Source organism: Schistocerca cancellata, chromosome 4 (genome assembly GCF_023864275.1).
Source record: "Schistocerca cancellata isolate TAMUIC-IGC-003103 chromosome 4, iqSchCanc2.1, whole genome shotgun sequence".
Classification (NCBI taxonomy): Eukaryota; Metazoa; Arthropoda; class Insecta; order Orthoptera; family Acrididae; genus Schistocerca; species Schistocerca cancellata.
Window position 1 is genome coordinate 799,317,617 of NC_064629.1, and position 22,073 is coordinate 799,339,689.

Sequence of the window (22,073 nt, forward strand, 5' to 3'; positions counted from 1 at the left end):
TTCCCTACACCAAATCAATGAATTTGTTCGCCTTCGCCAATCTTGAATCATAACGCAAACAATTGCCCCCTCCTTCCTCTCCCCCATCCACCTTCACCCTCCCCTCCCACCGGCCGCTATGACCGAGTGGTTCTAGGCGTTTCGGTTCGGAACCGCGCTGCTTTTACGATCGTAGGTTCGAATCCTGCCTCGGGCATGGCTGCGTGTGATGTCCTTAGGTTAGTTAGGTTTAAGTAGTTCTAAGTCTGACGACCTCAGATGTTAAGTCCCACTGTGCTTAGAGCCATCTGAACCAACCTCCCCTCCCCCTCCCTAAGTGGTGGCATTTCTCCACACTTACAGAGTCCGATGGGTGTGTTAAGGGTGCCTCTTCTTATTGTATGCAGTGTGGCATACCATTGTGGCGTAGCGATATGCTTTCGCGTTTAGGAAGTTGTAAGATACACTTTAGTGGCGCGTGAACGCGTTCCCACGCAAGAAGGCGTGTTATACGCCATCTACATTATAATCCGCAAGACACCGAACGATGTGTGGCGGAGGGTACTTCCGGTACCACAATCTGATCCCTCCAACACTGTTCCACTCGCATAGTGCGTGGGAAGAATGATTGTTGGTAAGACTCTGTATTAGCTCTAATTTCTCGAATTTTCTGCTCGTGGTTAATACGCGTGATGTATGTTGGGGGATGTAATATGTTGTCCGACTCCTCCTCCAAAGTGCTATCCCGAAATTTAGGTAGTAAATCTCTCCGTGATACACAACGCCTGTCTTGTAACGTCTGCCGGTGGAGTTGGTTTAGCATCTCCATAACGCTCTCTCGCCAGCCAAACGACTCCGTGGTAAAACGCGACGCTCTTCGTTGGATCTTCTCTATTTCCTCTATCAGTCCTACCTGATATGGATCCCAGATAGATGAACAGTACTCAAGAATTGGGCGAACAAACACCTTATAAGCCACTTCTTTCGTGGGTAAGTTACATTTCGCTAAGATTCTTCCGATGAATCTGAGTCTGGTATCTGCTTTTCCCACTATCTGTTTCATGTTGTCGCTGTGGATAGTTATGCCTAGATATTTTACAGCAGACACTGTCTCTAACTGTTTGTCATCAATAGTGTAGCTGTACAGTAGTCGATTTCTTTTCCTATGTATGCTCAATATGTTAGATTTATTTTCGTTCAGAGTCAACTACCAGAGTCCGAACCAGCCTTCAATTCTCTGCAGGTCATTCTGCAAATTCTTACTATCTTCTGATGTTGCTACTTTGGTATAAACAACTGCATCATATGCGAATAGCCTTAAAGAGCATCCAATGCTTTCTACTAGATCATTTATATATATTGTGACCAGCAACGGTCCTATCACACTTCCCTGTAGTATTCCGAATATTACCTTTACATCTGTCGATTTTATTCTTTAAGAGTGTTGTGTTGAGTTCTGTCTGCATGAAAGTCTTGAATCCAATAACAAGTCTGCTGCGATACTCCATAAGCTCATGTTTTTTTCATTAAATGACAATGCGGGACCGTGTCAAATGCCTTACTAAAATCAAGGATGATGGCATTAACCTGAGCGCCATTGTCCACTGCGCTGTGGATCTCATTGAGGAACAGAGCGAGCTGAGTTTCCCAGGATCCCTGCGAAATCCATGTTGACTTTTATAGAGGAGATGTTCATTTTCCAAAAACATCATAATTCTTGAGCATAAAACATGTTCCATCATTCTACAACAGATTGACGTCAACGATATAGGTCTATAATTGTGTGGATCTGTGTTGTGTACATAGTTCTGCGTAGTCAGCACATACACAACTTTCCCACTAGACTGCGCCCCGTTAAGCACAACAGCGCAGGTGCAGTGCTGGTCCGTCTGCACACTACGAGATGGCGCTGCCTTAGAGACGGACCAAATTCTGCTTCCGACGATCCGCGTATTAATATGTAACGCAGCCAATGAGATTGCTGCTAACGTAGAACCTTTTCTCCTCGCGGATCACACTCGCGCAGTGATACATGAATGCGCGAAATATTATAACGAGTGCACAGGCCTCAGATTAGTCAGTTTGCATTTGTCTGCACTAGTCGGTACCAGCCTGCATTTGTCTGTTCCAGTCTATAGTCAAGTTTCAGTCTGCACCTAAGAAGATTATCACATTCCTGTACATAGCCATGAAGATAAATGTATGGACACTTTGTCAAGTATCAGACATATGTGAGAATAAGATTAATGTACCAAGACCAAAGGAACTTCAGATTGTCAATTGTAAATAGCATCCAGAATCAAGGTACGTAATGTCTATGCTTTTTATTATTTTAATAAATGTGTGTGAAAATTAATCAAGTTCTGTTTAAAGTTGGTCACCGTCAATCTGCTACTCTAAGCGTGCAAGTGGCATTTCTATCGCCTGACCTAATGGCAGAAGATAAACACACCACGATAAGACCACGAGACATATTGCTGACACTCGCCTACTTCGTTAGAGCGACTAGTCAAATAATCTGATGGTGTGTGTACCGAAGGTCTTACAGTACGCACACCACAATCTGTCTTACTGCATTTCTTAAAAACGGGAATGACCTCGCAGATGCTGTGTCCTTTCCACAATTACAGCGTCAGATGGGTGTGTTAAGGGTGCCTCTTCTCATTGTATGCACTGTGGCATGCCAATATGGCATAGCGATATGCATTCCATCGCTCGTCCGTGACACGACATTCAGACTCACTTAAATCTTAATAACCTGCCACTGTAGCGGCAGTAGCCGATCTAATAACTGCGTCAGACACTTGTGGTCTTAAGTAGGCGTTGCCGACCGCAGCGTCATATTCTGTCTGTTTACATATCCCTGTATTTGAAAACGCATGCGTATACCAGTTTCTTTGGCGCTTCAGTGTATATTCATCCATTATTTGAGAATTAGAGCACTTAGTGTCTTGCGACAAACTGTACATATAATTTTAAACATTTACAAGAGTTTTTCGCGCAAAATGATGAAATGAACTATGTTTATCGCCTACTACATTTCCGCTGTCCACACAGAAAAACTGCCAAATAAGGCATAACGTTTTGAAGTATTATTAATAACTACTAACTCAGTTCGCAACACGTTTTCCAGACAATATTCACACATACAACTGAATGTAACTGGATATATGACGTCATAAACACTGAGATTCAAAAACAACTGCTCCATCATGCTTGACGATCACATTTATTATTTCTTTACTGTTAACTTTATTCACAACACATTTATTAAACTGTGTCTACGTTTACCACTGAATGTACCTGCATAATTATATCTTTGTACGACACGTCATAGCCGGCCGGTGTGGCCGAGCGGTTCTAGGCGCTACAGTCTGGAACCGCGCGACCACTACGGTCGCAGGTTCGAATCCTGCCTGGGGCATGGATGTGTGTGGTGTCCTTAGGTTAGTTAGGTTTAAGTAGTTGTAAGTTCTAGGGGACTGATGACCTCAGTAATTAAGTTCCATAGTCCTCAGAGCCATTTTTGAACGACATGTCATAAACATTAAGCTGTGTTAAAACGAAACTGATGGGTGAAATTCGCTAGACATACAGCTGAACTTGCTATGGAATTGAAACATGGACAATAAAGAGTTTGGACAAGAAGAGAATAGAAGGTTTCGAAATGTGGTGCCACAGAATAATGCTGAAGATCAGATGGGTAGATCACATAAGTAATGAGGAGGTACTGAATAGAATTAGGGAGAAGAGAAATTTGTGGCACAACTTTACTAGAAGAAGGAATCGGTTGGTAGGACATGTTCTGAGGCATCAAAGGATCACCAGTTTAATATTGGAGGGCAGTGTGGAGGGTAAAAATCGTAGAGGGAGATCAAGAGATGAATACACTAAACAGATTCAGACGGATGTAGGTTGCAGTAGGTAGTGGGAGATGAAGAAGCTTGCACAGAAAGAATAGGATCGAGAGATGCATCAAACCAGTCTTTCGACTGAAGACCACACCAACAACCACTGTTGAACTACACTGAAGTGCCAAAGAAACTGGTATATGGATGCGTATTTAAAACCACAGATAAGCAAACAGACGCAAATGGGCGCTGTGTTTGGCAATGTCTATATGAGACAACAAGTGTCTGGCACAGTTGTTAGGTCAGCCGGCGTTTCCCCACACGCCAGTGTTGCCAGATATATCCGAGGTGGCGCCGATGACGTCATCCAAGATGGCGGCCTGTAGACTTTTCAACAGCGCATGACATCATCCAAGATGGTGGCCATGACGTCAGCTGATGACGCGAGTACCGGTATCCAAGATGGCGGCTTTTGGTGGGAAAGTGCCACGCACCCCTGCCATGCCCACCTGGTGACAAGTTCAAATTCCATCAGGACAATGCAACACACCACAGCTACCTCACTAACCTAAGAAAATGACAGGAAAACAGGCCACTTGCGCTGCCTCCACTAACCTAAGTCACCCAACCACCACCTCTTCCTAGTAACTGGCAGGAAAAGGCCTTGGCCTGTTCTGGGGATTTCTTTATTTCCAGTCTATATTTAAACAATTAGAGTCAGCACCACTATCAAGTGTGTTCGCCATGGGGTCCAGAGTCCAACTGACCTTAGTACACAGTACTGCCACCAGAGGGCGCTGATGCCCCTCCAGAGACATAATCCAAGATAGCGGTCCGGGCTGGGGAAAAATGCGGGAAAAGGTCTCAGCCTGTTCTGGGCTGCTGGAGAGAGGAGGGAGTGTACTTTATTTATTTTTGGAACAATTTATTCAGGGATGGAATTGACTAGTATATTTATTACACTGATACTAAAACCCATGCCCTGATGTGCTTTAGATCACAATACACAGTCTGCAGACCTGCAAACTACTCGTAAATAATGGAGTATACTGAATTGCACATACGCAAACAACTCGTAAATTACCGAAATAATGCAGCCCACAGCATACAGACCTGTAAACTACTCGAAAATCACACAAAAAATTCAGTACACTGAAGTGCAGACACAAAAGCAATTCCTAAATAATCACAATAACGCATTTAAAACGCTCTGCACACATGCTCACTACTCATAAACTGTCCAGATAACACATAGCACAGCCTACATACCTGCTCGCAAAATAATGCAACAGAAACACAAACAACTCGTAAAAAAAGGCTCCAATGGGTGCACGCACCATCCACAGCCCCCTGTCCACTGGACCACACAGCACGCTACTGCACACGCTCCCAGAAGTCGGCATTAGGCGGCGACATTCCTTTCATACTTGACACGCGAGAAACTACTGTCAAAATACGTGTTCACCTAGGCACTGTTGCTGACTCGATGACACATAGCTGCGGTGTGAGTCCAGGGCCAAGAGAGATGTTTGCACAGCAGCTAAAAGGTTTGCAATGTTATATTGATGTCACAGGTCATGCTGTAGAAATATGTTCTACTGTGATCCTACCAAGACAGCCCGTTCGCCACTGAATTTACCCATCAAACTGCTACCAGTCTGGGAGCACCATCCACCACTGTTTTCTGCAGATGACACTTACAGCGGCAAAAATCTATTTTTTTGCTGATCGCCATATTGCACTGACAGTTAGACCCTGCAAAAGAGCCCTACATATCGTCAAATACAGAAGGACTCTAACTCGATTGCACTGCTCTGCCACGAAGGACAGGAGCAAAGACCAGATGGGAGTAAAGAACTAATACATGTGTTCTTGTAATCCCAGAATCTGGAGATGTGTGCAGAAAAGCAAGCATGTCAGGTCCAGAAACAGAAACGCTTTTGTGCTGAAGGAAATGAGCCCGTCTTTGCACAACAGTTCTGAAAGTGACTTCAATCCACTGAGGGCGCTCTGGTCACGTGTTGGGTGTGGATGACTACCCGACCTCATGGGACATATCTAGTGCCATGAGTATACCTATGTGCATGTGCTTATGCTGTCTGTCTTCGCAGCGTATATACAAATCATGTAAAAGGGGCGAATTTGTATGGCACAGGATATGAATTGTATGTTTACTACATCAAGACAGTATGCAGTGATATATTGCTGGGTTAGAGATCGGTTTCACATTCTAATATTCAAGCTCCTGTCCTCAGTAGGAGAGCAGTGTGATTGAATAAGAATCTTTCTGTATTAGTCGATATGCAGCATCACTTTGCAGGGTTTAATTGTGAGTTCAATATGGCGTACTGTGTAAAATAGCTTTTTGCCACTGAAAGTCTCGTCTGCAGAAAGAAAGGAAAGGCAAACGGTGCTTCCACACCAGCGGCATCAGTAATTCGGCAGGTAAATTCGATAAGAACCAATCATAATGCTCCATTTACTCACAAGACATCCTTTGTGCTGGGATACAGGAGTCTCTATACGGTGGAGAGAACGTTTGCATATGTTGAAGGCAGGAAGGGTAAGATGTGATGGATGGGGTGTCACGTTAGGACCGTGAGGAAGAAGGCATTCGATGTTATTCTGCGCTATTTTCGTAAACAGGTTGGGTTAGGGCAAGAATGTTCATACAGACAAGCTGAGAGATCACGAAAGATCCTACAGAAGCAAGTGTTAGCTATTTATGGGACAGTATACAATTTCCAAGAGGTCGACTTGGTTCTTATTTGACACAGCCATGTGACATCAGTATAACATTGAGAACCTTCTTAGATGCACTTGCAATGGTGTGTAGCTACGCATGTGCATTTTGCGGGAATGCATCAGCCACACTGGGCAGGTAAGTACACGTGCACTGCTAGATGCAGCTTGAATGTCCCTTTAGGAATGCGAGGAAGAGAAAGCAGCCTGTGCGATTCTGGGAAGCAATGGAATGGATTTCTGCAGCATCTGCGTGAGTCTCTCTGCAACGAGGTCTTTGCTCCCATCTGGTATTTGCTCCCGTCCTCAGGGGTGGAGCAGTGTAACTGAGTAAGAGTCCTTCCGTATTTGATGATACGTAGGGCTCTTTAGCAGGTTTTAACTGTCAGTACAATTTGGCGATCAGTAAAAGAACAGTTTTTTGCCACTGTAAGTCCCATCTGCAGAAAACAATGGCGGACAGTGCTCCCACTTTGGCAGTAGTTTGATGGGTAAATTCAGTGACGAACAGGCTGTCCCAGAAGGATCGCAGTCGAAAATATTTCTATACAGCGACTTTTGACATCAGTATAACATTGCAAACCTTTTAGCTGCTATGCAAACATCTCTCTCGGCCCTGGACACACACTGCAGCTACGCATCATTGCGTCAGCAATAGTGCCTAGGAGAACACGTATTTCTACAGGAATTTCTCATGTGTCAAGTGTGAAAGGGATGCCACTGCCTCATTCTTGCAGGACCCAAACGGGCACCTGTGCATGGCTTAGCTTCCACGTAGTCATTTCACAGTGGATGCCAGCGCATCGGGACATCTGGGAACGTGTGCTGTGCTATGCGTTATTTGGACAGTTTACAAGTAGAAAGCATTTGTGCAGAGCGTTTTAAATGCGTTATTTTGATAAATGAGGAGTTGTTTCCGTGTCTGCACTTCTCTGTAGTGCATTATTTCGGTGATTTACGTGTAGTTTACAAAAAAATGGTTCAAGTGGCTCTGAGCACTATGGGACTTAACTTCTGAGGTCATCAGTCCCCTAGAACTTAGAACTACTTAAACCTAACTAACCTAAGGACATCACACATCCATGCCTGAGGCAGGATTCGAAGCTGCGACCGTAGCGGTCGCGCGGTTCCAGACTGAAGCGCCTAAAACTGCTTGGCCACCCCGGCCGGCACTAGTTTACACATCTGTATGCTGTGCACTGCATTATTTTGGTAATTTTCAGGTTGTTTGCATGTCTGCACATCAGGACACTGCATTATTTACCAGTAGTTTGCAGGACTGCATACTGTGTATTGTGACCCAAAGCATGTCAGGGCGAGTGTTTTGCATCAGTGTAATAAATATACTAGTCAAATCCGTCTATAAATTATTGTTCCAAAAATAAATAAAGCACACTCCTTCCTCTCTCCAGCAGCCCAGAACAGCTGAGTCCTTTTCCCTCCATTCTTCACCCTACAGACCGCCATCTCACATTACGTCCCAGGAGGGGTGATGGCACCCTCTGGTGGCAGTACTATGTACTAGGTCAGTTGGACTCCCAACATCATGGCAAACACACTGGATGGAGGTACTGCCTCAAATTGTTTAAATAAAGACATACATCCAGAACAGGCTGAGTCATTTCCTCACCAGTTTCCCACACCCCAGGCCGCCATCTTGGATTATGTCACAGAAGGGATGACAGCGCTTGTGGTGGCAGTACTGTGTACTACGTCAGTAGCTCTTCAGACCCCATGGTGAACACACTTAATGGTGTTACTGACTATAATTGTTTAAATAAGGACTGGAAATAAAGACATGTCCAGCACAGGCTGAGTCCTTTTCCCGCCAGTTCCTTGGAAGAGGTGGCAGTCAGGTAACTTAAGTTAGTGGAGGTAACCCAAGTAGCCTTTTTTCCCGCCATTTTCTTACGTTAGTGGAGGTAGCCATAGTATGTTTCATTGTCCTGATGGAATTTGATCATCCAGCAAGGGGCATGTGGCAGGGGAAGCGTGGCACTTTCCCACAAAAAGACACCATCTTGGATACTGGTACTCGGGTCATCAGCTGACGTCACGGCTGCTATCTTGGATGACGTCATGCGCTGTTGCCAAGTCACAGGTCGCCATCTTGGATGACGTCATCAGCGCCATCTTGGATACATCTGTCAACAATGGAGAGTGGGGTGACGGCCTTGTTCCACTACTGTCGGTTACTGCTGCTACAATGGTAGGTTATCAGGATTTAAGTGAGTTTGAACGTGGTGTTATTGTCAGGGCATGAGTGATCGCACTCAGCATCTGTGGGGTAGCGATGAAGTGGGGATTTTCCCATATGACCATTTCATGAATGTACTGTGAATATCAGAAATCCTGTAAAACATCAAATCTACGACATTGTTGTGGCCAGAAAATGATCCTTAGAGAACGGGACCAACGACTACTGAAGTGAATCATTCAAAGTGACGGAAGTGCAACCCTTCCCCAAAGTGATGCAGATTTTAATACTGGGCCATCAACAAGTGTCAGCGTGTGAACCATTCAACGAAACATGATCGATATGGGCTTTCTGAGCCAAAGGCTCATTTGTGTACCCTTGATGGCTGCATGACAAAAAAGCTTTATGCCTCGCCTATGTCAGTCAATACTGACATAGGACTGTTGATGACTGTAAACATATTAGCTGGTCGGAAGAGTCTCATTTCAAATTGTATCGAGTGGATGGTCATGTATGGGTGTAGAGACAACATTATGAATCCATCGACCCTGCATGCCAGCAGATTACTGTTCAAGCTGATGAAGGCTCTGTAATGGTGTGGGGCACGTGCAGTTGGAGTGATATAGGACCCCTAAGACATGTCGATACTACTCCGACAGGTGACACATACGTAAGCATCCTGTCTGATCACCTGCATCCATTCCTGTCCATTGTGCACTCCAATGGATGGGTAATTCCAGTAGGACAATGGGACGCCCCACACGTCCTGAATTGATACAGAGTGGCTCCAAGAACACTCTTCTGAGTTTAAACACTTCTGATAACCACCCAACTCCCAAGACATGAAAATTATTGGGCATATCTGGGATGCCTTGTAACGTGCTTTTCAGAAGAGATCTCCACTGCCTTGTACTCTTACAGATTTATGGATAGCCCTGCAGGATTCACGGTGGCAGTTCCCTCCAGCGCTTCAGACATTATTAGGCAGGTGTACCAGTTTCTTTGGCTCTTTGGTGTATATGTAGAGGTATGTGTGAAAGATCTTAAATAGAAGTAGAATATATGTGACATCTGTGAACGCTGGAGAAGCCACTGATAAAAAGCTCCTTCTAAAACTCCTGAATATATTTCAACCAAACTTAGTATATATCTCGAAAGAAATACTGTGTGTGTGAGGCGAGGGGTGGAGGGGGAGTGGAGGTGGGAGAAGCAGTACCTCTTTGTTATTGTGGTGATGATGACAATGTTGCGATGGACAGAGAAGAGTGAAGGAGGAGAAGATGGCCAGCAGAGAGGGGAAGGAGTAGACGGACATATATGAGGGAGAGGAGGAGATAAGCAGAGAAAAGGGGAGGAGGAAGCAGAGAAAGGGGATAGGAGGAGGTGGGCAGAGGAAGGGAAGGGGGAGAGGGGAAGTGGACATAGAGAGGGGCAGGAGGAAATGGATTTTGAACAGGGACGCGGAAATTAACTTATAATGGGGAGGAAGTGATGTACAGAAGGACAGGGGATGAGCTAAAGGGGGGAGTGAATAGAGGAGCAGATGGACAGAGAGAAGGTGGAGGAGCAAATGTACAGAGATGGGTGGAGGGTGAAGAGACAGACAGAGAGATAGCGAAGGAGCCGATGGACAGAGTGATGGGGTGGAGCAGATGGACAGAGAGAGGGGGAGGAGCAGATGAACTACGAGCCAGGTAGGAGGAGATGGACTGACAGAGAGAGGGGTCAAGAGGAGATGGTCAGACAGGGGGAAGTGGAGATGGACAGAGAAATGGAGAAGGAGGAGACGGACTAATAGAAGACTGGAATAAATAGATACCTGGCCAATGCCAGGTACTCAGATAGTTGGCTACTAAAAGATAAATAAACTGGAGCTGTTAACGTGTTGCTTCTTGGTCCAGGAATAGAAATTATTCCAAATTTAAGAATAATTGCTTGGAACTAGAGGAGGTAAGTGACGAATTGGAAATAGTGGAGTGTAGTAGCGTCTGTCTCTCACTCTAAGAAGGTGGAGCTGAATGATGTGGCTTTTAACTGGTTACCATTTCCTAGCAACGAATCTGGATGGCTACAGTTTTGTTAGCAGTGATTGTGAAGACATTCTTCGAAACATTACTAAATGCCTTCGTGTCATATCTCAACGAGGAAGTCAGTATATTTACCTCTGGACAGGAGTAGGTACAGGAACTGTAACTTAAGTTTAAAAGAATAGTTGACCGAGCTCTGGATAGATATGTCCCTCGGGGAACGGTTCATAGTCGGGCACTCTTCATGGTTTTCAGTCTCTGTAAAGAAACTTTTATGGAAGCAGCGACTAATGCTTGAGAGCTGTAAAACAAAGCATAGGAGTATGGATGGAGAGATGCTCAGAGAAACGCCTTGGGCTGACAATACGGCAATTTATGTCGTCTTGAGTGACTAACGTTGCAGAACATTATTGTAAGACGTGTCAAAAATAAACCAAATAAATTCGTGAGATTGTCAGTGGTACCAAAGTTATCGTCGAGACACTCGACTAAAGGATGACACAGGAAAAGAAATTTAGGATGTCAAAACAGAAGCATAAATGACTGAATTCTTTTCCAAATGTTCCTTTATAAAGGAAAATCCAGGAGTAATTAATCACTTTAAAAAATGGTTCAAATGGCTCTGAGCACTATGGGACTCAACATCTGAGGTCATCAGTCCCCTAGACTTAGAACTACCTAAACCTAAGGACATCACCCACATCCATGCCCGAGGCAGGATTCGAACCTGCGACCGTAGCAGCAGCGCGGTTCCGGCATGGAGCGCCTAGAACCGCTCGGCCACCGCGGCCGGCAATCACTTTAAATCTAACACCAATACAAGGACGAAAGGTATAAGTATTAGTGTAAGTGTCTTTGAGAAACATTTGAATTTGCCAAAACTGAACAAAGATCCAGTGACCGATGAACTCCTTAAACAGAATTTGTGGTTGAATTACCACATAATATTCCGTAGATCCCTCTAACGATAAATTATGCCCAGTAGTTGGAAGAAAGCATAGGTCACATCCGCCTACAAGAAGGGTAACAGAAGTAATACAAAATATTTTTTTATGATTTTTATGAACTTTCGCAAGTACGAGTGGCTGGAATTGTCAAAACTTCGCCCTCCGTTGTTGTTGGTGGACCAGTCCTTTTTATTCCTTAAATGTGGTGTGCCAATCATCGTGCACACCACGTTCCCCAAATCAAATAGGCGATTGTAAAACCGCAATTACACCAAATTCGTCTAATATGTGTGTTCAGTGCCCTCAGAACGCGATAGAAGAAGGAGCAGTCACAACAAAACATGACAAGCTATCACTGCAGGTCACCATACAGATTGTCCTGCAAAACCATATAATGTAAGATCAAGTTTTTCAATAAATAAAACCCGCTGGTGATCGCACAGAGGTGCGGAAACCTGTTTGGATAACAAGAAAAAACTGTGTTTGCGTAAAAGGCGGCACATATATCCAATAATTATAGTAATTCAAGTTCCATAGGAAGCAGGTGCTGACAGATGTGAAAATTACCGAACTATCAGTTTAATAAGTCACGGTTGCATAACACTAACACGAATTCTGTACAGAAGAATGTAAAAACTGCTAGAAGCCGATCTCGGAGAAGATCAGGAGAAATCTAGGAATACATGAAGCAATACTGGCCCTAGACTTCTCGTAGAAGATGGGTTAAGGAAAGGCTAACCTAAATTTATAGCATTTGTAGACATAGAGAAAGCTTCTGACAATATTGACTGGTATACTCTCTTTGAAATTCTGAAGGTGGCAGACGTAAAATACAGGGAGCGAATGGCTATTTACAACTTGTACGGAAACCAGTGGTTGGGAAGGGATTGAGATAGAGTTGTAGCCTATCCCCGAGGTTATTCAGTCTGGATATTGATCAAGCAGTAAAGGAAACAAAAGAAAAATCTGGAATTGGAATTAAAGCCCAGACAGAAGAAATAAAAACTTTGAGGTTTGCTGATGACATTGTAATTCTGTCAGAGACAGCAAAGGACTTGGAAGAGCAGTTGAACGGAATGGACAGTGTCTGCAGAGGAGGTTATAAGATGAACATCAACAAAAGCAAAACGAGGATAATAGAATGTAGTCGAATTAAATCAGACGATGCTGAGGGAATTATATTAGGAAATGAGGCACTTAAAGTAGTAGATGAGTTTTGCTTTTTGGGCAGCAAAATAACTGATGAGAGAGGATATAAAATGTTGTCTGCAATGGCAAGAAAGCGTTTGTGAAGAAAAGAAATTTATTAACATTGAGCATAGACTTAAGGGTCAGGAAGGCTTTTCTGAAAATATTAGTATGGGAGTGAAGCATGGGCGATAGACAGTTTAGACAAGAAGAGAATATAAGCTTTTGAAATGTGGCGCTACAGAAGAATGCTGAAGGTTAGATGGGTAGATCATGCAACTAATGGGGAGGTACTAAACAGAATTGGGGAGAAAAGGCTTAGTGCACAATCTGACTAGAAGAAGGGATCGGTTTGGTATGACACATTCTGAGACATCAAGGAAGCAGCAATTTTGTACTGGAAGGCGCGGTGGGGGGGGGGGGGGGGGGGTGAATAAAATCGTAGAAGACCAAGAGATGTATACAAAGCAGGTTCAGAAGGATGTAAGCTGCAGTAGTTACTAGGAGATGAAGAGACTTGCACAGGATAGAGTAACATATAGAGTTGCATCAAATCAGTCTTCGGACTGAAGACCACAAGAACAAAAAGAAGTGTTGGGCAGCCCGTATACAATGATAATAAAACGTGCAGCCGCTCATGTGACTCACCGGTGCAGTGAGGTCGGGCTTGGCGTTCTTGCTGAGGCTGGCTGGTGCCAGGCTGAGGATGTCGTGCTGCGCGGTGAACGGCGTGCAGCTGTGGTGGAACAGCAGCTGCGGCTCGTTGTCCGGCGCCAAGGGCTCCACAGACAACTGCAGTGCCTCGTCCTTCAGGCTGGCACGCAGCCTGCTCTTTGGCAAACGCGCCAGTGATGTGGCATGCGACGCTGCCAGATACAGCACATCGTCCCAGCCCGTGTAGACCCCAAGCTCAGACAGCAGTTGCCACGTCACCCTGCAAACAACAAAGTGTTGTTCCAGCCTGTGTACATGTCCAGCACAGACAGCAGTTGCCACAGTAGCACACCACCCCAACCCACGTACGCATGCAGCTCGGACAGCACCTGCCGTGTTACCCCGCAAATAACAGCATTTTATCCCAGCCCATGTACACACCCAGCTCATACAGAAGCTGCCAAGTCACCCTGAAACGCAACAGCACATTGTCCCAGCCCATGCATACATCCAGCTAAGATACCAGCTGTTACTTGATGACAACATGTTAGTCAGCCAATGAACTTGTCCAGGACGGACAAGAGCTGTCACATCACCTTGTAAACATACACTCACTCATAGCTACGGACAGCCACTGCAGTTGTGTCAGACTCCAATGTTGCAGCACCTCGTAATTCATCATGTGTAGACACAGGCTGAATCTGCTTAATTAATAGCATCTGTCTTCTCTGTTCCATTGTGATTAACAGTCACATAGAAACATCACATTCGCTCTGACAATGATAGTAATAAGTTACACAGACAGATGAGTATTCTAAAACATGTACACAAATCTCGTGGTGTAATAAAAGTGTAAAATACAGGCAAACAATCTCATTTCAACTAGTGTGTAAAGACGTGTTGTATCTCATCACAGCTGTGGTTTAAGGTTTATATCAGATTAGCATCGATAAAAGTGAAAGAAAAGTTCTGAAGAGCTATCAAAGCGCATGAATGGGCGTTTGCAATCCTAGGGCACATCACTGCGTCTGGAATAGCCGTTCATAGGTTAAATTCTATACTGAAGTCTGGCTTGGGACTTCATATTTCTAATAATTACTTGAATTATGTTTAGATGCAAGATTGCAAATGTGTGCTAATTGAAAGTGACGTAATTTGTGGTACACAGGGTGAACATTAATAAAACCGACAAACTATAGAGACGGATTCCTGACTGGAAATGGAGGAAACAAGGTCCTACAAACATGTGTCCAGAAATGTATCATAGATGTCGCCAACGAATGAAAGTTCCTCTGGCCACGTGCCATATGTTGCACGTGTGTTGAAGACTGTGTGCCTGACACAGCGTACTATAAGCAGCAGAACTGTTCAGTATTTATGTTGTGAACAAGCCGAAATTGTGTTTGTGTATGGCCAACCAGATGGAAAAGGTCGAGAGGCAGCACGGCTATACCAAAACAAGCACCCTCACAGACACCAATCACATCACACAACACCCAAAGCACTTTTGGGGCGTCTGTGTGATCATGCATTCTTTCAGACAGACGAACGTGCACGGAGGTGGCAATGTAAGCATACACCAGATTCGGAGAACCGGGTCTATAGGATATCGAGACGAACCCTAGTACAAGCTCCAGGCAAGTGGCCAGCCAATATGGTGTAATGCAAAGTATGATTACATGTATCCTGCAGGACAACTGCTATTGTCCCTATCATCTGCAACACACAAGGAACACACGGCACATAGTCAGAGCCATTTACCGTGGCAACGACGCATTTCCGCACACATGTACCTACGACCTTTTTTCCTCCATTTCCAATCAAGAATCAGTCCCTGCAGTTTAAAGGTTTCATTACTGTTCACCCTGCATAACCAGAAAAACGAGTGAACTGAAACAAGTGTATGTGTGGCTGTATGTGCCAAATGAGTACGCCGGACTTTTAAAGAAATATCAGGGGGAGATGTTAAGATTCATAGACGACATACTGGCTGTAAGCAAGGAAAAAGTAGTATAACTGAATGGAAAGCACAGGTTATGTAGAACAAATTTCGGTTTAAACAGTGCTGGGATGAACACAGACAGAACTATTACAAAAAATTAAGAAGACTAGCATAACAATGACAATCTTAGAATAAAGACTGGAAGATGCAGTAGAAACATGAAGGGATTTTGCTATCCAGGAATCATGGTTAGACAAGATGAACGAAGTAATGGAGACTTCCAAAGCAAATTAGTATAGGCAAGGGACCATTTTTCAGCGTAAAAGCGTTACTGTTACCAGGCATTGCAACAGAAGTGAGACACAAAGTTCAGAAACTACTGGTCTGGAACACAGTCTTGCACGTTTGTAGTAGACTTATGCGAAATCAGAAAGAAGAATCTGTAAGCACTTGAAATGTGGCAGAGGATGGTGCAACATGCTAAGTGACAAATTAACTGTGAAATGAAGTGACATTAAAAAGAATTGTGGTGGTAAGAAATCTACGATCAATCCGGATCAGAAGAAAGGACAATATATTGCAACTTTTGCTAAAGCATACAGGGCTTGGATGCGAAAGCAGCCAAGTGGAAAAACTAGAGGAGCACAGGGAGAGTAAAATTTGTAACAAAGACTTTGGGAGAATGTTGAGTACAGTTGGAAAAAATGTTGGATTGAATCACTGAGAATATATATAGCTCAAAATAAGATTACATATTGTTAGACATAAGCTAAACCATACTGATGTACAGATGAACAAGGTGGCCAGAATAGGACAGCGTGGGAAAATGTGACCCAACACAAATTTTAACATGCTGCAACAGCCGTTCAGGAAATGATAAGGAGTTTATGAGTCGTAATGGTGTGTGTTGTGTGAGTTAATGTATAGGGACAGAATAAATCATGCATCATTTGAAAAAAATTAAAAACTAAGGCTCCAAACATCCCGATCCAACTTCTCTGAAATACCACGGACAGATCCTTATTGGCACATAGTCGGCACTTATTCAGAAAATATTGTTCCCGTGAAACACAACTACCTCTTGATTCATGCAAAGTAATGAGTGTTATCTACAGGGGATCTCAAATTGATGTCATGTTTCTAGATTTCCAGAGTGCTTTTGACACCATTCCTCACAAGTAGCTTCTAATCAAACTACGTGCCTGTGGAGTACGGCCTCACGTGTGCGAATGGATGTGATGAGTGGTATTCCCCAAGGAAGTGTTGCGGCTACACTGCAGCTCCTAATGTATATTTACAAAGCAGCCTTCTTAGATGCTGCTGCCATTTACCATCTAGTACAGTCATCAGATGATCGAAACCAGTTGCAAAAACATTTAGACAAAATATCTGTATAGTGCAGAAAGTGGTCCGGCCGTGGTGGCCGAGCGGTTCTAGGCGCTCATTCCGGAACCGCGCGACTGCTACGGTCGCAGGTTCGAATCCTGCCTCGGGCATGGATGTGTGTGATGTCCTTAGGTTAGTTAGGTTCAAATAGTTCTAAGCTCTAGGGGACTGATGACGAAAGCTGTTAAGTCCCATAGTGCTCAGAGTCATTTGAACCATTTTTTTTTTTTTTTTTTTTTGCAGAAAGTGGCAACCGACTCTAAATAAAGAAAAGTGTGAGGTCATTCACATTAATACTAAAAGGAACGCTTTAAATATCGGTTATACGATAAATCAAACAAATTTAAAGACTGTCACTGTGATACTACGTATCGATACCGCGCCATGGGCGTCGTTACATTGGTAACAGAATGGAAAGTCTGCCTCTGACAACGATAGCGGTTGCGCTGCGCCACACCTCCAGCGACTCTGTGCATGGAATGCCCTCTGCCATCGCAATACAGGATGGCCGGCAGCAACGGGATCAGCTCCCTTGCGGTCGCAGTCACTTCGCCACGGGATGCTATGCAGGCGCCACCTAGCAGTAGTACCGACACCATAGTTCGTGCTTCAGTACAGCGAGCTTCTTCCTAGTTGACATTGTGATAGCTGGGCTCTGTTTCTTGTAGTATTCTTTGTAATGAGTCTTCATTCGCTTGGAGAAATACAAGTTAAGAAAATCTTCTGTTTGCTCTGTTAACTTGTGCGTTGATCATTCTCCTGCTAGGCTTTCCTACGACGACAGTTGCCGCACCACTCCGTAGCCCACCTCTCCTTACCGTTGTGTACAAAGCCGGACACAACAGTCAATTCAACCAAAAACTTAGGGACTACAATTACGATCAAAATTGTTGGATGTGAGGTCCGCAAGTTATACAAAACACAGTTTTTTCTCAGTACCCATCCATAATTCGGCACCACTGTGACATCATCAGTGGGTTTTTGTTTTTATTTATTCTCTAATGTGATAATTTTTGTTAAATGGTTCAAATGGCTCTGAGCACTATGGGACTTAACATCTGTGGTCATCAGTCCCCTAGAACTTAGAACTAATTAAACCTAACTAACCTAAGGACATCACACACATCCATGCCCGAGGCAGGATTCGAACCTACGACCGTAGCAGTCGCGCGGTTCCGGACTGAGCGCCTAGAACAGCTAGACCACCGCGGCCGGCTTTTGTTAAATGATTACAAAATTATGTGGATGTTTAATTCAAACAATAGTTCGTTTCTTTTTGTAAATACCTTTACATTTGGTGTGCATGAATTTTCCGGATCACTTGTGTGTTAATTACTACAGGTAGCTTGTCATCTGCAACCAAACGATGTTGATGAGAAAGATTTTTGCTGGGAGTTAACCTATCTCATCATCATCATCATCATCATCATTTAAGGCTGATTATGCCTTTCAGCGTTCAGTCTGGAGCATAGCCCCCCTTATACAGTTCCTCCATGATCCCCTATTCAGTGCTAACATTGGTGCCTCTTCTGATGTTAAACCTATTACTTCAAAATCATTCTTAACCGAATCCAGGTACCTTCTCCTCGGTCTGCCCCGACTCCTCCTACCCTCTACTGCTGAATCCATGAGTCTCCTGGGTAACCTTGCTTCTCCCATGCGTGTAACATGACCCCACCATCTAAGCCTGTTCGCCCTGACTGCTACATCTATAGAGTTTATTCCCAGTTTTTCTTTGATTTCCTCACTGTGGACACCCTCCTGCCATTGTTCCATCTACTAGTACCTGCAATCATCCTAGCTACTTTCATATCCGTAACCTCAACCTTGTTAATACGGTAACCTGAATCCACCCAGCTTTCGCTCCCATACAACAAAGTTGGTCGAAAGATTGAACGGTGCACAGATAACTTAGTCTTGGTACTGACTTCCTTCTTGCAGAAGAGAGTAGATCGTAGCTGAGCGCTCACTGCATTAGCTTTGCTACACCTCGCTTCCAGTTCTTTCACTACGTTGCCATCCTGTGAGAATATGCATCCTAAGTACTTGAAACCGTCCACCTGTTCTAACTTTATTCCTCCTATTTGGCACTCAATCCGTTTATATTTCTTTCCCACTGACATCACTTTCGTTTTGGAGATGCTAATCTTCATACCATAGTCCTTACATTTCTGATCTAGCTCTGAAATATTACTTTGCAAACTTTCAATCGAATCTGCCATCACAACTAAGTCATCCGCATATGCAAGACTACTTATTTTGTGTTCACATATCTTAATCTCACCCAGCCAGTCTATTGTTTTCAACATATGATCCATAAATAATATGAACAACAGTGGAGACAGGTTGCAGCCTTGTCTTACCCCTGAAACCACTCTGAACCATGAACTCAATTTACCGTCAACTCCGACTGCTGCCTGACTATCCATGTAAAGACCTTTAATTGCTTGCAAAAGTTTGCCTCCTATTCCATAATCTTGTAGAACAGACAATAACTTCCTCCTAGGAACCCGGTCATATGCCTTTTCTAGATCTATAAAGCATAGATACAATTCCCTGTTCCACTCATAACACTTCTCCATTATTTGCCTTAAGCTAAAGATCTGGTCCTGACAACCTCTAAGAGGCCTAAACCCACACTGATATTCATCCAATTGGTCCTCAACTAATACTCGCACTTTCCTTTCAACAATACCTGAGAAGATTTTACCCACAACGCTGATTAAAGAGATACCTCTGTAGTTGTTACAATCTTTTCTGTTTCCATGTTTAAAGATTGGTGTGATTACTGCTTTTGTCCAGTCTGATGGAACCTGTCCCGACTCCCAGGCCATTTCAATTATCCTGTGTAGCCATTTAAGACCTGACATTCCACTGTATTTGATGAGTTCCGACTTAATTTCATCCACCCCAGCCGCTTTATTGCACTGCAATCTATTGACCATTTTTTCCACTTCCTTAAATGTGATCCTATTTCCATCATCATTCCTATCCCATTCCACCTCGAAATCTGAAACATTACTGATCGCATTTTCACCTACATTGAGCAACTCTTCAAAATATTCCCTCCATCTGCCCAAGGCATCCACAGGATTCACCAGCAGTTTTCCTGACCTGTCCAAAATACTTGTCATTTCCTTCTTACCTCCCTTTCGAAGACTGCTAATTACACTCCAGAATGGTTTTCCAGCAGCTTGACCCATAGTCTCCAACCTGTTTCTAAAGTCTTCCCACGATTTCTTCTTGGATGCTGCAATTATCTGTTTGGCTTTGTTTCTTTCTTCAACATAACTTTCTCTGTCTACCTGGGTTAACCTATCTTCAATAATGTAATTTTGTTTGTCGCGATGTTTTCGCACCTATATTCGTTTTTACTTACGTTTTCGTGTAGTAATTAACACTCAAGTGTTCGCAGCTCCTGGTCGTGCGGTAGGGTTCTTGCTTCCCGCACCTGAGTTCCCGGGTTCGATTCCCGGCTGGGTCAGGGATTTTCTCTGCCTCGTGATGGCTGGGTGTTGTGTGATTTCCTTAGGTTAATTAGGTTTAAGTAGTTCTAAGTTCTAGGGGACTGATGACCATAGCTGTTAAGTCCCATAGTGCTCAGAGCCATTTGAACCATAACACTCAAAATTCATGCACTCCAAATGTAAACGTATTTACGAAAAGAAACGAACTATTGTTTGAACTAAACATCCACATAGTTTTATAATCATTTAACAAAAATTTTCACATTACAGAATAAATAAAAACGAAAACCCACTGACGATGGCACAGTGGAGCCAAAACATGTTGGTTACTGATGAAAAACGGTGTTTTGCATAACTGGCGGACCTCACATCCAACAATTTTAACTGCAAACACGGCCAACACGAGGAGCTGAAAACCAAAATGATGAATTACGATCAAATTAAACTGGAACGTTCACATAGAAAATATTGTGGGACGCGAAGCAAAAACCGCGTTCTACTGGCAAAACTCTTAGAAGATACAACAGATTTTCTAAAGAGACTGCCTGCACTACTCTTTTGCGTCCTCTTCCCGCACTGTTCTGGGGTAGAAAGGAAGAGAAATAGTGTGAATTTGCTACGATGAGCCCTCTGCCAGGCACTTAAGTAGAGTAAGCCAGAGTAGCCACACAGATGTATGTAAATACAGATTTAGACGAGGTCATTCGAAATGGACCACAAGCTGGGAACAGAGGGACGTGGAGAAGGAAATCGATAATAGATTTAACTTAACACTTCCGGGCTGAGATGCCGTGTTCCATCTCATCAATGGAACACGGCATCTCTGCCCGGAAGTGTTAAGTGAAATCTATTATCGATTTCCTTCTCCGCAGCTCGTGATCAGTGGCTAGCGTTGCTGCCTCTCGATCACGGGGACCTGGGTTCGATTCACGGCCGGGTTGGGGATTTTCTCTGTCCGAGGGCTGGGCGTGTGTGTTGTCCTTATCATTCCATCCTCATCACCATTAGTGACAGTAGCTAGATTAGACTGTGTAAAAATTGGACTGCGTAAAAATTGGGTCTTTGTACTGATGACCGCGCAGTTGTGCGCCACACAAACCAAACATCATCACAGTTCGCCGATTGTCCTCGGAGGATGCCTTCTGCAGTCGAAGGCGAAACGTCAGGGGAGAGTCTTATGTATGGACCACGGCATCTCAGCCCGGAAGTGTTAAGTGGTGACAACACCTGCCGTGAAAGCCTTCATTCTACGATAACAGGTTTGCTTCAGGAACCAACACACCGTTCAGTTCATTCGATTTGTAAAAATGATGGCCGGGTGGTGATCGTGTACCCGTTCCTCCTAAATACGAGCCCATCACTGCGGCGTCCACACTCGGTGACGATGACAGCAGAGGAGCGGGTCCGAGGGAACTCTGGCCACGCAGTGTACACCCTTATCGCGATAGGAATGGTACTCACAGTGCAGAGCCTTCGACGGAGAGGTCGTGGTCTTGTAGGTTGAGGCGCGCCTTGGCGGTGGCGCGGCCCAGCAGCAGCGACTTGAGCTGGAAGGAGACGGGGAAGCCCAGCTCGCTGACGGTCGCCATCACCAGCTCGTCCTGCCCCGCGTTCTGGTAGTGCATGTCCTTCCCCGTCTGCAGCTCCTCCACCAACTTCTGTAGCGCTGCGGGCACACAAATTATCGTCACGG

At 44.3% G+C, this 22,073-nt stretch overlaps 1 protein-coding gene across 1 annotated transcript in view; it reads right to left on the reverse strand.

The window, feature by feature from the left end:
* The window catches only part of LOC126184436 (vitellogenin-like), a 273,799-nt gene that overhangs the window by 35,103 nt on the left and 216,623 nt on the right, over positions 1 to 22,073 (reverse strand). Inside the window, exons 14-15 of the mRNA XM_049926828.1 lie at positions 21,842 to 22,046; positions 13,580 to 13,865 (exon numbers count right to left, since the gene is read on the reverse strand). Coding sequence (XP_049782785.1) covers positions 13,580 to 13,865; positions 21,842 to 22,046 — 491 coding nt within the window. The remainder of the gene's footprint in view (positions 1 to 13,579; positions 13,866 to 21,841; positions 22,047 to 22,073) is intronic.